Genomic DNA, 13,387 nt, shown 5'->3' with positions numbered 1-13,387 from the left:
CATTGTTTTTCAAACAAGTTATTTCGCAAACCTCGTGAGCACCGAAAATTGTATATCAATCATTCTATAACTGATAAGGAAATCAGGGGAGAACCAGATAGCTAGGTCGTGAATATTTGTAGATGGTATCAGAGATTTTACGTAATTGAAGTACAACTTTTCCGTATTGAAAAAATTCAATGAACGTTGGATTTCAAAGAAAACATTCCGCAGAACACAACTCTGACCTCTTTATCTCGTAATTTAACGTCTGAAATTCATCAGATCGTCGTCCTCTGGAGACTAAAACAGTCATAACAGAATAGAGTTATTATGTTTGGCGAGGGATTATTAATCACTAGGTAAATTTCACTTGTATCAGGAGTATAAAGGACTGCGCAACGAATTATTCTGTTTTGTGGGGCTTGGCTAGGCGTGCTGTTACGATTCTGCGAGTTTATTGGGGCGTAATTCAAGTTGTTTGACAGTAATTGATGGGCCATTCATTCTAAGATGCGGTAAGTAAAAATCATACTTTAAAAAAAATATGTAGATCTAAAATATTAACGAAAAATTCTAAGTTTTAATATTTTTTCACTTATCGATTATCGATTTTGAGATCTTTATTTTTTGTTTCTGTAGTCTCGCCTGTGTTTTTGCTATAATTATCTGTGTAATGCTGATGACTGAAATTGGTTCAGCCAAGAAGGAGTATAAAAAGAAGAAGCGAGATGTAGAGAGCTATGATTCCAGGTAAATAAATGAGCTATGGAAATAACAGAGCTATTTCTTCACTCATTAATTATTTTAAATTTGGTAGCAGGGGCGACGAAAAGCCGTCGAAGAAAGCCAAAGTGAAGGTGAATGAAAAAAAGAAAAATGAAAATCAGAAACAAGCGCCGGTGGACAATATTCCGGAAGATGAAGAGAATGGCGACGAACTAGATTCGAATAATGATGAGGATCAAGCTGTTGACGAACGTGACGTCGATAAGATCCAAAAGTCTAGCAAAAAACAAAAGAAATCTAAGAAGAATAAACAGTCAACTGAGACTCCTGACGACGTGTCTGATGATGACGATGAAGAACCTCCAGCACGTGAGAAGGAGGGTTCATTAAAGCCTTCGAAGAAAAAAAGCAAGAAATCCAGGTCCTCTGAGGACGAAGATTCAGTGGAAAGTGAAGAGAGGAAGCCCAAGAAGCAGAAATCCCCCAAGAAAAATACAAAGAAGCAGAAAAGGAGTGAAAATGATGTAGAGGAAAATGAATCTTCGAGGGAAAATGAGAAGAAAAATAAATACAAAAAATGGGGGTCGAAGAAAAATTCGAAACACAGGAAGGATAGAGAGATTTTGGATGAAAAAAATACTGAAAAGGAAAAGATGGAGATCCTGAATGTCGAAATTGATGAAGAAGAAGGAGATGATGTTAAACAAGACAGTTGTGAAGCGAGAACTAATGATGATGATCCATTGGGAAAGAATTGCAGGCGTTGATTTTTCGATTTTTATTCGAAAGTCTAATTCATTTTTTGTAGCTTCTTATAAATAAAAAAAATGGAAGAAACATTGTTAAAGTATGTCATTTCTATTGTCAATGACATATCAATTCATTATTTGTGTCATTTCATCATTTTTGTAGTTCGACGACTCAAGGGTATTTTTCCAGGCGCTTTTAGTTGTTTCATTAAATTTGTTTATTGCAAAAATTGTGACGTCAACTTAAAGAAATTTCTCCCCAATTAAACTGAATAATTTTCAATGAATTCTCAAAATTCTCTTCGCATTAGTCCTAGAAAATAAAATAGCACCCCTCGCACGGTAATTCCTCTACCCAAAAATCACTTCTTTGAAGTTTCCCGCGGAAATCACTTCCGGAAGTGCAGTCGATGCAAAGAAATTCAAATCAAATCGTCGATTGGGTCAAAATTCCAACAGGAATTACTAAACAATTTCTGCTGTTTATAGGACATTTTCGTATTTCCCCAGGACAACAGAAAATAGAGTCTATTGTAATTCAGCATTTGCTTTCACGAATTGATAATGAAAATAAACTCACGTTTCACCCGGTCTTTGTCTCCTGGACACCTCCAAAATCCAAAAAATCCGTGAATTATGCATCCGAATATCCTATTTCCTACTCACACACCACTTCACCCACTTTGCAATAATTATTTTTCACTATTGCGTTTACACAAACAAAACTATGGCACTCGCCTTTGTCTAACCGACGCACTTCGCCTTCAAACACAGCATTCGGTCTCCCTTTCAGTGAAACCACATTGTTTGTCTCAACTACACATCCAGGGCCCCGAAAACTCGTTGCGTAAACACTTAAACTCTCTATTTACACTCACATAACACTTCACATCCTTTAATTCAATAATTTTTCACCAATTTATTCACAAAAACAACTCGGCGGCATTTGTCCTTCTCTACGACGCACTTCGTTACCTCAGAGGCATCGCCATTAGCGCGCATGCGCGTAAGAGCTCTGCCGGCAGCGGACATTTCCCGAACTCCCCCGAACCACACGCAACGACACAATGTCCCATGTCGTCACTTCCCATCCTGACCGTAGATGTGTTTGGCTCGTGCAGGCGTGAAGTTCAACACGTGTTTATTAGACCCAAAAGCTGGTAAACCATAATATTTCCGAATCACCAAATCATCGGAGTAGTGATAAATTGTTTAGTTTATCTCGGAGAATATTTTTGTACAAGTATAAATTATTGAATTAATTATGGAGAACGGAAAATCCGAAGAGAAGCCATTGGTGGCCCCAGAAGTGAAGCCGGTGGTAGAGGAAAAAGTTGAAGCCATGGAAACTAAGGAAAATGTCGGTGAAAAAGCACCAGAGGAGGCGACAGAAGCTGCTGAGAATCAAGAGGCAGCATCTCCAGAGCTTTTGGAGAAAATAAAATCACAAATTGAGGTAAGACCGTGGTGCATGCCCAATCAGCTTACCTAACCTCACTTGCGAAGCTTCTCTTTGTGCAAAACACGTTTGAAGGCAAACAAATCACCTGAAAATCTGTTGATAGTTCTTTTTTTTCTGCTGTTTCTGTTTTTTATGAAACATTTATCATTCATTATTATTCAAGAATTATTCAGGAAATATTTGAAGAATGTGTTTTTTATTTGTTGTGCTCATTTTGCTTCTCTTCTTTCGACAAGATAGTGTTTTACAGAAATATTGGTTTGGGGTCTTGATTTTCTAATAACTGAGATAATAAATAAAGTTAAATCGATTTTTAAAAAGAATAGAACGCGATGAGAGCAGATAAAAATGTGAAAATTGCACTTCTCTCATTTGCAAGTTCTTAATTAACAAAATAAGTAGACGATTCGAATTTCTGATTGCTCTAAACTCCCTCTTTCTATTTATTTAGTTTTACTTTGGTAATTGCAACATGCAACGGGATAAATTCCTCATTGATCAAGTGAAACTGGACGAGGGATGGATTCCAATGAGCATAATGTTGAAATTCAAAGCTCTGGCAACTATCAGTCAGAACGTAGAGACCATTCTGAAGGCGCTTGAGAGTAGTGAACTCATGGAGGTCTCAGCCGATAAGAAGAAGATCAGACGCAATCCAGAGAAGCCACTGCCAGTGTACGATGAAGCTTACAAAAAGGCCGGGGAGGAGAGATCTGTTTACTGCAAGGGCTTCCCACTGCAGGGAACCACTGTCCAGATTCTCAAGGAGTTTTTCAAAGACTTTCCCTCTCATGAAACAATTTTCGTGAGTATCTTTATTGCCAAGTCAATACAAAAAAGCAGCTCCTAAAAAATTCATAAAGAGTTTCATATTAAAACTATTTGTTTTGATAGAGTGAGTTACTACATCCTTTCGGTGATGGAATAGTGTAACTAATTACTCCAATTCTCACGTTTAGAGACGATAATCAAATTGTAATGAGGGTTTCATTATGTTTTTTAGATGAGGAGGTATCCCGACAAAGACAAGACCCAATTCTTTTTCAAAGGTTCAATCTTCATCCAGTTTGAGACCCTGGAGGGTGCGAAAGATTTCATGGCTCGGGAGTCGGTTAAATATGAAGATAAGGAGCTCATTAGAAAATGGAAGAATGATTATCTGCTTGAGAAGAAGAAAGAGGCTGAAGGAAGGAAGAACAAAAGAGGAGAGGGGAAAGCAAAGAAGACTGAAAAGGTAAAAAGGAGCATAATGATTATGCCATCCACAAATTTATTCTCTGTAATAATTTCGTACAAATACTGGCGCAAATCCCCTCCACATTTTTCTTCATAATCGATTTTTTTCTACTCTAGGAAGAAGAAACTATGGAGACAGATGAGCCTGAAGATGAATTCCCCTTACCCACAGGTGCAGTTTTAAGTTTCACAGGGGCTGGGGAAGGCACTCTGAGGGAGGACATCAAGGCGGCTTTAGCCAAATTTGCAGAGATTAGTCCAGAAGAAATTGCTTATATGGATTATGAGAAGGGAAACACAGGCGGTAAGATACGTTTTCGTGGAGCGGGCACTGCTACGAAGGTTTTCAAGAAATTTGTCGATAAACAGGTAAAATATTTAAAGACTTGATAGTTCCTTGGAATTATCAGTTTTCAATGGTTCAATTTGTCTATTAGAATGTGGGGAGAAATTTAAAAATCAAAATCTTGTTGATATAAATAATATAAACAAATGTAATACTAAATTGAATGCTTCTGTTATGATTTATTATATTCCCTTTTCTTTCATTTCAGTTGACAGTCAAGACGAGTAAACTGGACGTCCATCTTCTCGAGGGTGAGGAGGAGGAGGAGTACCTGAAAAAAGTCAAGGAGCAGATGAACCAGAAAAAACAGAAAATAAAGAATAACAAGCGTGGCCGACCAAAGAGAGGTAAATTTCCGTTCCATTAGTCTCATTGTAATTTTTTTATTAAAAATGGTCATGTGATGAATTGCCATGCTAATACTGAGGGATCTGCAGGATCTCGCTGAGTTGAAAATACTTTAGAAAAACTGATGATCAACTTTCGACAAGTATAAAAAGAGAAAAAATATTCTGTTAACTTTTGAATTAATTGAATATTCATTTTATTCTCTTCAGGGCGTGGTGGAGGTGCCAGAGGCAAGAAGCGGGGTGGCAGTCCACTTCGTGATGTCTCATCTAAGAAAGCTGCTAAGACTTCATAATTGATTTTCAGTACGTTTTGTTAAAAATAACGAATTAATATTTTTTGTTCTTATTCTGATCACTTCTTTACGTTCCTTAGTTTTGAAAACTAAGCTTCTATCCCATAATTTTTACTCAGGATTTGAATACCATTATCTTAAGAGAATATGTATATGTCAGTTTTCATTAAAATTCATGAGCTTTATAAATTCGTGTTTATTGTTGTCACATTGTTACTTACAAATATTGACCTGTCTTGCGAAGTGTTGAAGATTACATCAATTTCACCTGTTAAGCAGAATGTTAAAATTCATCGAAAATTGATAGGCCTGCTGAGAATCTTTTTCACATTTTATATAGGTGGAGAATAAGTCGAGGAATCATTCGTGTTTTCAATATCAAAATTGAACTAAAGGAGAAACACAAGAAAAAGCCAATAAAACACGAAAATCATTGATTTCTAAAGAAAAATCTTTTATTCATACTGTTATCATCATACGTTTTACCTCAAATAGAAAGATATTTTTATCAGCAATACCTCTAAACCACAGTTACTCATTTGCATATGAAAAGACGGTGCGATTATATATCAGTAGTTCTTCCCTCCACGAAATAGAAAAAAAGCACTCTCAAGATCAATGGAAAGTCTCCAAATTGCAATAGTTTTTTTCATCACTCCCCCACCAGCAACGAACTCGTTCACCTGTTCACTCGAGCCACTTTCACACGAGACACAATGTTAAGTCAATGTTAATTACTCAATGAAGTTATATCCTAACCACTGTTATAATTCAGATTGGTCCAATGTATAATATCGTACTGATCGATAGTGTCCACAAACAAATAAGTCACAATCAGAGTACAAAATTTAATAATCCAAGCACAAAGGATAATTTTCTTTAGAATCTCGTGTCTTCCACATGTTCATCTACCTCGACAAATGTCACGTGCTTGGATTTGTTGCCCCCCTGGGGCATTCCCTAATGCTATACAGATATTTCTTGTATTTGAACTCGTTTCTTGATGGTACCACCAGTGCTGAGAGAGCTGGTGGTTCTCGTCGGTGGCTTAGGGGGTGTTGTGTCCTTATGAATCGAATTACCAACATTTCCCCTGTTATTCTCGTGAACATCCTCGTCCTGGCGCTCTTTCAGGCCCTCCTGATGGCCAGAATCATCGATTGGTGACTCTTGAATGGTGGGGGGACGGGCTAGGGTCGTGTAGGAGGGCGGAGGCTCCTGAGATGGGGGTGGATTATCATCGGTTTTGTTAGTGGGTCTCGTTGTCATTGGCAGTGATTCCTGACCGTTTGACATGCACTCCAGTGCAGCGCGCTTCTTGTCTCTGTCTCTTTGGTAGTAAATACCAGCGAATATCAACATGTTTAGAATGAGAAGGATGCAACCTACACCCACTGTTATCGCCAGGGCTGTCGTTGTACTGTAGAATTGACGAGATGCAAGCTGCTCGTAACTGTCTTTTCTCTCGTTTAAGACTGATGTTACGTCGGGGGTACTCGAGCCCTCGGATATTGATGTTGTGCAGGTGGTTGATGATGTACTGCTACGCGTTGTGGCTATTAGGGGCACTGGGGTGTGCCATTCATCACGTACTGCTCCTGGAGAAAAAGAAAATGTACAGAACAGAGACAGAGGAATTGGAGAAATCGGGGAAGATGGATCGTTTGGTATTTAATAGATACCGATGTTTCAGCGTATTTTCGCGAATACGAGAATTACGGGGAGGAATTTTCTAATTTTCTGTGACCTCATTATCTCCATGAAATGAACGTATTCCCCAGCTTGAATACAAATCACAAAATTATATTCCCTCGGTTAGGGATTGCCAATCAGTAATACAGCTGTACATCTATCACGATATAATTTGCTTATTTACCCGCATAGAGATGATCCCCATGCTCCCTGAAGTGATGGTGACGCATTGATACATCCTCGTCACCGGGCTGATGGAGTTGGGGAATTAGATTGAGCCACACTGCCATTTTATGACCCCGGTAGTGGCTCTTTATCCTCGGTTTTTGCGCTGCACATAAAATCCTCGAATTACGATCAAGTTCTTTTCCTCGTTTTAGTGGAGGAGCAAAAAAGAATGAAAAAAACTCACCTATTGTTAAGTAGAATTGCGAGCCAGTCTCGTACTGATCCCACGTGAGACCACGAAATCGTGCTTTTTCTTTAACTGTACCGTAGTCCACGGATTCAATGTTGTGGGGGGCGTTTGGATTTCCAGTCTTGGCAAAGTTTGTGAAAAATGTTAGAACAGCTTCGGCAACTCCTTGATCCTGTCGGCTGTAATTTAGGGGGAAGAAAGGCCCGCCTGCGATGAGAGGCAGGCCGAAGATGTAGGCGATATCTTCACCGCGAACACTGCCCAGACGCTAAACAAAAAGAAAAATTCTTTTTTTTTCTCCTGAATCGGAAAATTTATCGCGAAGATCTCGGGAGAAATGCGGAATGAATTTTTTAAATTTTAGACGAAATAAATTAATATAAATGAAGTGGTATTCCAGGTCGAATAATGTGAAGTAAATTTTTTCAATTATGTAATATATTTTTGGCAGGATAAAATGAAATTAGTGAGTCTATAATTAAGAATTTCATTCAAGAAACTGCAGAAATCCGCAATGTAATCAGTATCAAACTGGAGGCTGCCGTCAAAATTAAAAGTTAGAACTTTTGCCGTAACATAAATTAAATTTTTCCAATTACTCACCATTAATAAAACTTCCTTAATTCCTAATTAGGTTTTAAAATGAGTAAACTGCGGAAAAAGTCAAGAGGTAAAAGTCAACCTCATTTATATTCCAACCGGATCAGCCCTTTCCGCAATTTATTTAATAATAAAAACTACGTGATCTGATGTCTGATATCCAGCTCTCATCAATCACTGAACAGAAAGTAAATTTATTTTGCGCTCGTCGATGGAATACTACAGAATCAATAAATTCATAATCAACTAACATTATTCAAGAAAATCCTTCAATTTGCAATATAATTACTGTCAAAGCCCCTCATTTATCCGAAGAAAAACTCAACTTTTAAAGTAACATAAATTAAATTTTCCCAATTATTCTCGATTAATAAAACTCCCTCAGTTCCTAATTAGCTTTTAAAAGGCGTAAACGTCATCATCATTCATATTCCTATTCCAACGACCGGAAACATTCATCGAATAAAAGACAAATTAATTATATCTTTTGCCATTTCCCTCGATAAATGAAAGCCACCAATTTTTTAATTGACATTTAAAATGAATAGACTGGGAAAAAGTCAAGCATAAAATTTGTAATTTCCATTCCATCTTGATTAACTCTTCCCTAATTTGTTTAGCCATAAAAACACCCTAATTCTATTTTTATCTGGAATCACGATAAAATCCCCGTCTTGTACATGCAAAGTTTGACGTAAAAAAGGGGTTGGGAGATCGGTAAAGGCTAGAGAGATGTTGGTCTTGATGAAATGAAGTGTGGAGTGCCAGGCTGAAAGGGTGGGTTTTCACCCAAAAGCGTCTTCTGTAAACTTTGGTGGATAGTGAAGGGTGAACGGCTTGATCCCCCACTCCCTTTCATCCACCGATTTAATGGAGTTAACCCGTAGTCCTAAGTGGCTCACTCCCGCTTCCTCGCCCTATTCTCTCCACTCGCTTCTTATTCTTCCCACCCAACTCCCTCCAAATTTTCCCTTAAATACGAACGTCAAGGCATAGTCTCTTCACGAAAACTTGTTTGCCCTCGAGCTTAATTCATGGACCTATGCTTCACCACTCACTTTCATGGCGATTTAATAAATCCATAAAGCGTCAAAACTTTAGAATTTGATATTTTAATAGAACATTTATAAGATGTTGAATGATCTGTCGAAATTATTTTCTCGAGATGTTTTTTTTCGGAGGTCTCCATTGTGTGTTATAAAATATGAATAAAGACGTTGGAAATTATCATTAAATTGCAAAAGTAGAATTTAATACTTTATTTCAATGAATTGTACAGGATTTCTTTGATAATTTTGCTCCACTCTCGTAGTAAAAACTCATGATAATTCATCATTTTCAAAATGGACTCATTCACACCTAGATATTTTTTTGAATAAACCAAAGTTTATCTAGTGGAGAATCGCTCCGGGGAGAATGCGTAATGGACCATTTGAGAAAACTCGGTAAGAGCTTCTCAATGGGACCTATTTGAGTATATCTTCATCCAGCTAATGAGTAGTTATGGATGTTTGAATGCTCCGCCTGCACTTTCCCTACTTTCATGCCTTCTACTTACGATTATTCCCCATGAAATGGTGATTACCGCTGTGTTGAACACAAATACCAGATCTTAATAATAAAATTAAATCAAATTTTCCGAAATTCACTGCGCACTTTGCCATTTTTCAATTAAATTTCGCTGGCAATGCTCTCAGCTCCAACACTGTCCCTCGATTCGAGGGAAAATTCTTTCAATACATTGATTTCGTCCCAAAGAATCGGAAATTCAATGTGCCATATCGAAATCCATAAAAAGAATTGTTAAAAAAAATCACAAAGTGCAGTCGTCAATCTTTTTTTCTCAAAGCTGTCGAAAACTGAATAAAAAATTCATTTCAACAGAAATTTTATGCTACAGCAAAACTTTCAATTTCATTTTCCTACAAATTGAAAAAAATCCTTCTGTTCGTTGCTTTGAGAGTAACAATTTACAAACCTTATAAATGATAAATCTAGAAAATCTCAACCCGGTTTACAACATTTGCCTCCTTCACTCACATGAGTTTGAAAAGTGTTCCCGAGTGCCTTTAGAGGCGAGGGTATAAAAATTGCACACATACGCTTTTATCAACGGCGAAGAAAACGTTGGTATAAAGAAATAAAAATAAAAATAAAGAGACCTCGTATATAATGGATATAAAAGGGACTTTGGGATATGGGCTGAAGGTAGGGCAAAAGAAACTCGCGTCTGAGCATCGCCTCCGGTGGGGCCACACGCTCCTCTCCTTTCCGCCCATTTCGAGTGCAGAATCTGACGTGAAAGAAAGTCTCATTCACCCAACTTATCCACAACTAGACCGAAAAAAGGGAAAATGCAGGAGAAAAAAAAGTGAAGGAGATAAAGAATCTTTGGTTCATAAGAAAGGAGAGAAAAGAGTTCTTTCAGGCTGAATCGAGTGTGCCCTCTTATTTATCGTGTATGAATACTCTATTGTGTATTGTCAGAGTGATAAGGATTTTATGGGACGTGTAAACATGGGGTAGTAATTAATGGAGTGATGTTAATTACGGTAATGACGGCTGATTATCAGGTACAGCTTTTTTTAATGAGCTGCCGGATGAGAGCTTTCAAGAATTTTTCCTGGAAATCTGCGTTAAACTTCATCGAGGTTTCTACCATAAGATTTCCCTACTCTATTTTTTAAATTTCCATCGGAAAATAAAAACTCCTGATAAAAACTTCAGTATAAATTCTTGACTTGATTAAAGAATTAATTTTGCAAATTTCACCATTTCTAAATTCCTAAAACTAAGAGAAAATCACACTAGATGACGAAAACCCTCGATAAAAGGCTCCCTGTTCCATGCACTTCAAAAAATTTCCCCCGAACCTGAACTCTCCATTCTTCGTCTTTGACCCAAAAGAGCCCTATTGAAAAAAAAAGCTGAAACAAGAATCTCAACACTCCGGATATTTTCAACGGCTCTTCGGTACCCAATAATCAATACCAGCCAAGTGCATGAGAAAAAAACTCTATAATTACCTGAGGATAGGCACTGTCCTTCGTCTGATAACTGAAATGAAAGAAGTAGGTCTGTGCTCCACGTCTCGCATGATAGAATGCAATTCTAATGAGGGGAGCAACTGTATGTCCATCACTGAGAGCCTCCATGGTAGACTCCCTGATATTAATTGGATGGAGTGTTGGTTTGTCCCAATCAGTGTACTCATTGCGTACAGCCGAGAATATCTCATTCAAATGATAGTAGTAGGCATTTCTGATGTAGGTCCTGAGTATACGATTACGCTGATCCTCCTCAATGCCAAATTGAATTTCATTCTCATTGAAGTCAAAGCATGCCTCAGCAGTGGTTACACCGAGTATCAGTGGTACCTTGATAAAGGCATCACTGGCACGCTCCATGTCCAATCCAGGATCTGGATTATTTTGGTCAACTGGAAGTGCTGGACCCACACGTGGCATGAACCTGCAATGAACATCATCCATACGTTATTTCGGGGACAATTGACCCCAGCGGAAAGGCGATGTGTAATCTCCGAGGGATTGTTTCTAGAGGGGGAATCATCGATTTTACTTGATCTCTGGTAGCTCGACGTTGAGTAGAACACTGAGTGGTACACCACGCAGACAATCGGCAATATCATCATCTTCATTGTCCATTGAACAGCCCAATTGCTCACCAACGCGGGTCCTCAGGTCGTTTGGATCGTGAACTGTTGCCCAGGGGCTCAGTGCCGAGCCACTTAGCAGTACTACCCGGTGTAATAGACCTGGGGAACATCAATTCGGGGTTGGTTCCAGGGGTTAACGGATCATTCGTGGGACGAGGATATTTGATTTTCTATTTATTCGGGGGGAGATTTAGATTGACACTCATTGTCAATGATTTTTGTCTGCTCTATATATCGAATATGGATTTTTTTATTTTTGAAATTAATGATAATTAGATTGATGTGACAGTATCGTAATTTTTTTACAGGGAATTCAGATAAAAATTAAGAGATTCGCTGGTTAAATTTCCTGAGAGTTCCCTAAAATTTCCTAAAAGACACGTTATTTTTATTGAAATATTTCTCTGCGTGTACATATTGTTAAAATTCATGGCTTCGAAAATTTCACTCGACCCCCTGAAAATAGAGTATAAAATAATTTATCAAATAATTTTATCTTCAAACCTTTTTCGCACAACAAAGGCCCGTAAACTCCTGTCATAAAATTCTCATCGCTTCCGCCTACCCAATTTCCCATAAAACTCCTACAAAGAACTAAATTACATAATTCCATCATTTCACCGCAAAAGTGCACTCAAGACGCTACAATAAAAATCAATTTACCACACTCTATTGACACAAAAATAGTCAGAGATAGTGAGAATATTGAAACCACGAAAACTTTGGAAAAAGCGTATGAAAAAGGGCACTTTCTTGTCGTATCGGCAACACTGGAATACAGCCAATATGCAGTTACACCGGAGGAACATTAAAACCAGTACTTTTCCGACGCCAACAAGCGTTTTTTTTTCTTTTTTTCCAGCTCTTTCCATCTCACCCCAAAATCCCATCAACTTTTATTGCGCTCAATGCTTCATCCTGACTATTAGTTCTGTCTCTTTTTCTAATTTTCCGAGCTTCTTCTCATTTCGCCGTTGCTGGAAAAACTAGTGTCGGAACTAAAGGCACTTTCTTCCCTCCTTTTTAAGACGTTTGTGTTTCAATACAATTCACCTGCGTTCGGGTGGATTTTAGCTTGAAACTGGTGCAATGGTGGTGGATCATATGCTATCAAAAGAAGCAATCGTCAAATTTTCGTATCACTCCATTAATTATTTTATTCTTCCCCAATCCTCCCTGATTATATTATCAATCATCGTAACTAATCAATAACATCGTGATGCCTAATAAAAGCTGTCAAAGACCTGTCATCCATACGATTTGAAGGAAATGATGAAAACGGTCTTTTACCTCTTCGTAGATTTTTTAATTGGCTCGGGGCCTCCCCTCCTCCACCCTCCTGACTTTTCCGACCCTCTCAATAAATTCAGAAATTCAGCAAATTGAAAGAAAATCAAATTCCAAGACTTTGACACTTGCAGTCATCAGCGTTATAAATTATTCATCCAATTATTTCAATTTTTTTCCCAGTTGCCAACGATAAGTTTAGGAAGAATTTTGTCTTATCGGAAACCCCGGGAGTCTTCCAGTGTCAATAAATAAGGCGACAGTAAATCTTAAAAGGACAGTGACTTTTTTTTCCCTTGTTCATGGCAAGATTGAAAGTAAATCAAACTTCGAGATACGAATAATGGCATCAACGGCTCGGAATATGCTGAAAGCTCATTTATTGTCTCAAGATATAATGGCATCGTGCTCCTGAAAGCTATCCAAGCCAATGGAATCTCTGGAACACACCAGTGGCTCCTGCGGTTCCTCCTCTGGGATATTACTTTCCACAGTTTCTCCTCCCCCTCCCTCTCTTCATTTTCCATCTCCGCATTTTTTTTTCCTATTTTCGGTATTTTTTTTTCTTTT

General features: G+C 38.0%; 3 protein-coding genes, 1 long non-coding RNA gene and 1 other non-coding gene across 6 annotated transcripts in view; 3 read left to right on the top strand and 2 right to left on the bottom strand.

Annotated features, from left to right (window-relative positions):
• The window catches only part of LOC135166704 (uncharacterized), a 49,940-nt gene extending 47,504 nt beyond the window's left edge, over window positions 1-2,436 (bottom strand). The window contains exon 1 of the long non-coding RNA XR_010299736.1: window positions 2,038-2,436. This is a non-coding gene — a long non-coding RNA (uncharacterized LOC135166704). The remainder of the gene's footprint in view (window positions 1-2,037) is intronic.
• On the top strand, window positions 213-1,744 carry LOC135166699 (serrate RNA effector molecule homolog). 2 transcript variants are annotated; one of them, XM_064129231.1, is made up of 3 exons: window positions 213-497; window positions 622-732; window positions 803-1,744. In XM_064129231.1, exons 1-3 carry the CDS (start codon window positions 493-495, stop codon window positions 1,473-1,475), a joined length of 789 nt encoding a protein of 262 aa, XP_063985301.1. In that variant the 5' UTR covers window positions 213-492; the 3' UTR covers window positions 1,476-1,744. The 2 variants fall into 2 exon arrangements, with proteins under 2 accessions (XP_063985301.1, XP_063985300.1); XM_064129230.1 differs by having other exon boundaries at window positions 218-497; window positions 800-1,744.
• A 108-nt stretch (window positions 2,437-2,544) lies between the features above and the next one.
• Window positions 2,545-5,333, top strand: LOC135166698 (la protein homolog). The gene is made up of 6 exons (XM_064129229.1): window positions 2,545-2,913; window positions 3,371-3,724; window positions 3,923-4,153; window positions 4,273-4,524; window positions 4,710-4,848; window positions 5,059-5,333. Exons 1-6 carry the CDS (start codon window positions 2,722-2,724, stop codon window positions 5,142-5,144), a joined length of 1,254 nt encoding a protein of 417 aa, XP_063985299.1. The 5' UTR covers window positions 2,545-2,721; the 3' UTR covers window positions 5,145-5,333.
• On the top strand, window positions 4,897-4,979 carry LOC135167097 (small nucleolar RNA U6-53/MBII-28). The gene has a single exon (XR_010299796.1). It is a non-coding gene; the product is annotated as a small nucleolar RNA U6-53/MBII-28 (small nucleolar RNA).
• A 244-nt stretch (window positions 5,334-5,577) lies between the features above and the next one.
• LOC135166692 (neuroligin-4, X-linked-like) overlaps window positions 5,578-13,387 on the bottom strand; it is a 76,006-nt gene continuing 68,196 nt past the window's right edge. Inside the window, exons 6-10 of the mRNA XM_064129215.1 lie at window positions 11,434-11,629; window positions 10,881-11,325; window positions 7,249-7,522; window positions 7,021-7,167; window positions 5,578-6,742 (exon numbers count right to left, since the gene is read on the bottom strand). Coding sequence (XP_063985285.1) covers window positions 6,111-6,742; window positions 7,021-7,167; window positions 7,249-7,522; window positions 10,881-11,325; window positions 11,434-11,629 — 1,694 coding nt within the window. The 3' untranslated portion in view covers window positions 5,578-6,110. The remainder of the gene's footprint in view (window positions 6,743-7,020; window positions 7,168-7,248; window positions 7,523-10,880; window positions 11,326-11,433; window positions 11,630-13,387) is intronic.

The sequence above is a fragment of the Diachasmimorpha longicaudata genome, chromosome 10 (assembly GCF_034640455.1).
Source record: "Diachasmimorpha longicaudata isolate KC_UGA_2023 chromosome 10, iyDiaLong2, whole genome shotgun sequence".
In the NCBI taxonomy this organism is placed as follows: Eukaryota; Metazoa; Arthropoda; class Insecta; order Hymenoptera; family Braconidae; genus Diachasmimorpha; species Diachasmimorpha longicaudata.
The sequence above is the reverse complement of the archived record's forward strand: the minus strand, read 5'-3'. Positions and strand labels throughout refer to the sequence as shown.

Excerpts from the sequence above, each read along its gene's own strand:
- LOC135166698 (XM_064129229.1), top strand. The coding sequence starts at position 2,722 with ATGGAGAACGGAAAATCCGAAGAGAAGCCATTGGTGGCCCCAGAAGTG. Across the intron at positions 3,725-3,922 it reads CCTCTCATGAAACAATTTTC|ATGAGGAGGTATCCCGACAA; the intron begins GTGAGTATCTTT and ends TATGTTTTTTAG. Across the intron at positions 4,154-4,272 it reads AAGCAAAGAAGACTGAAAAG|GAAGAAGAAACTATGGAGAC; the intron begins GTAAAAAGGAGC and ends TTTCTACTCTAG.
- LOC135166699 (XM_064129230.1), top strand. Across the intron at positions 733-799 it reads GTAGAGAGCTATGATTCCAG|CAGGGGCGACGAAAAGCCGT; the intron begins GTAAATAAATGA and ends TAAATTTGGTAG.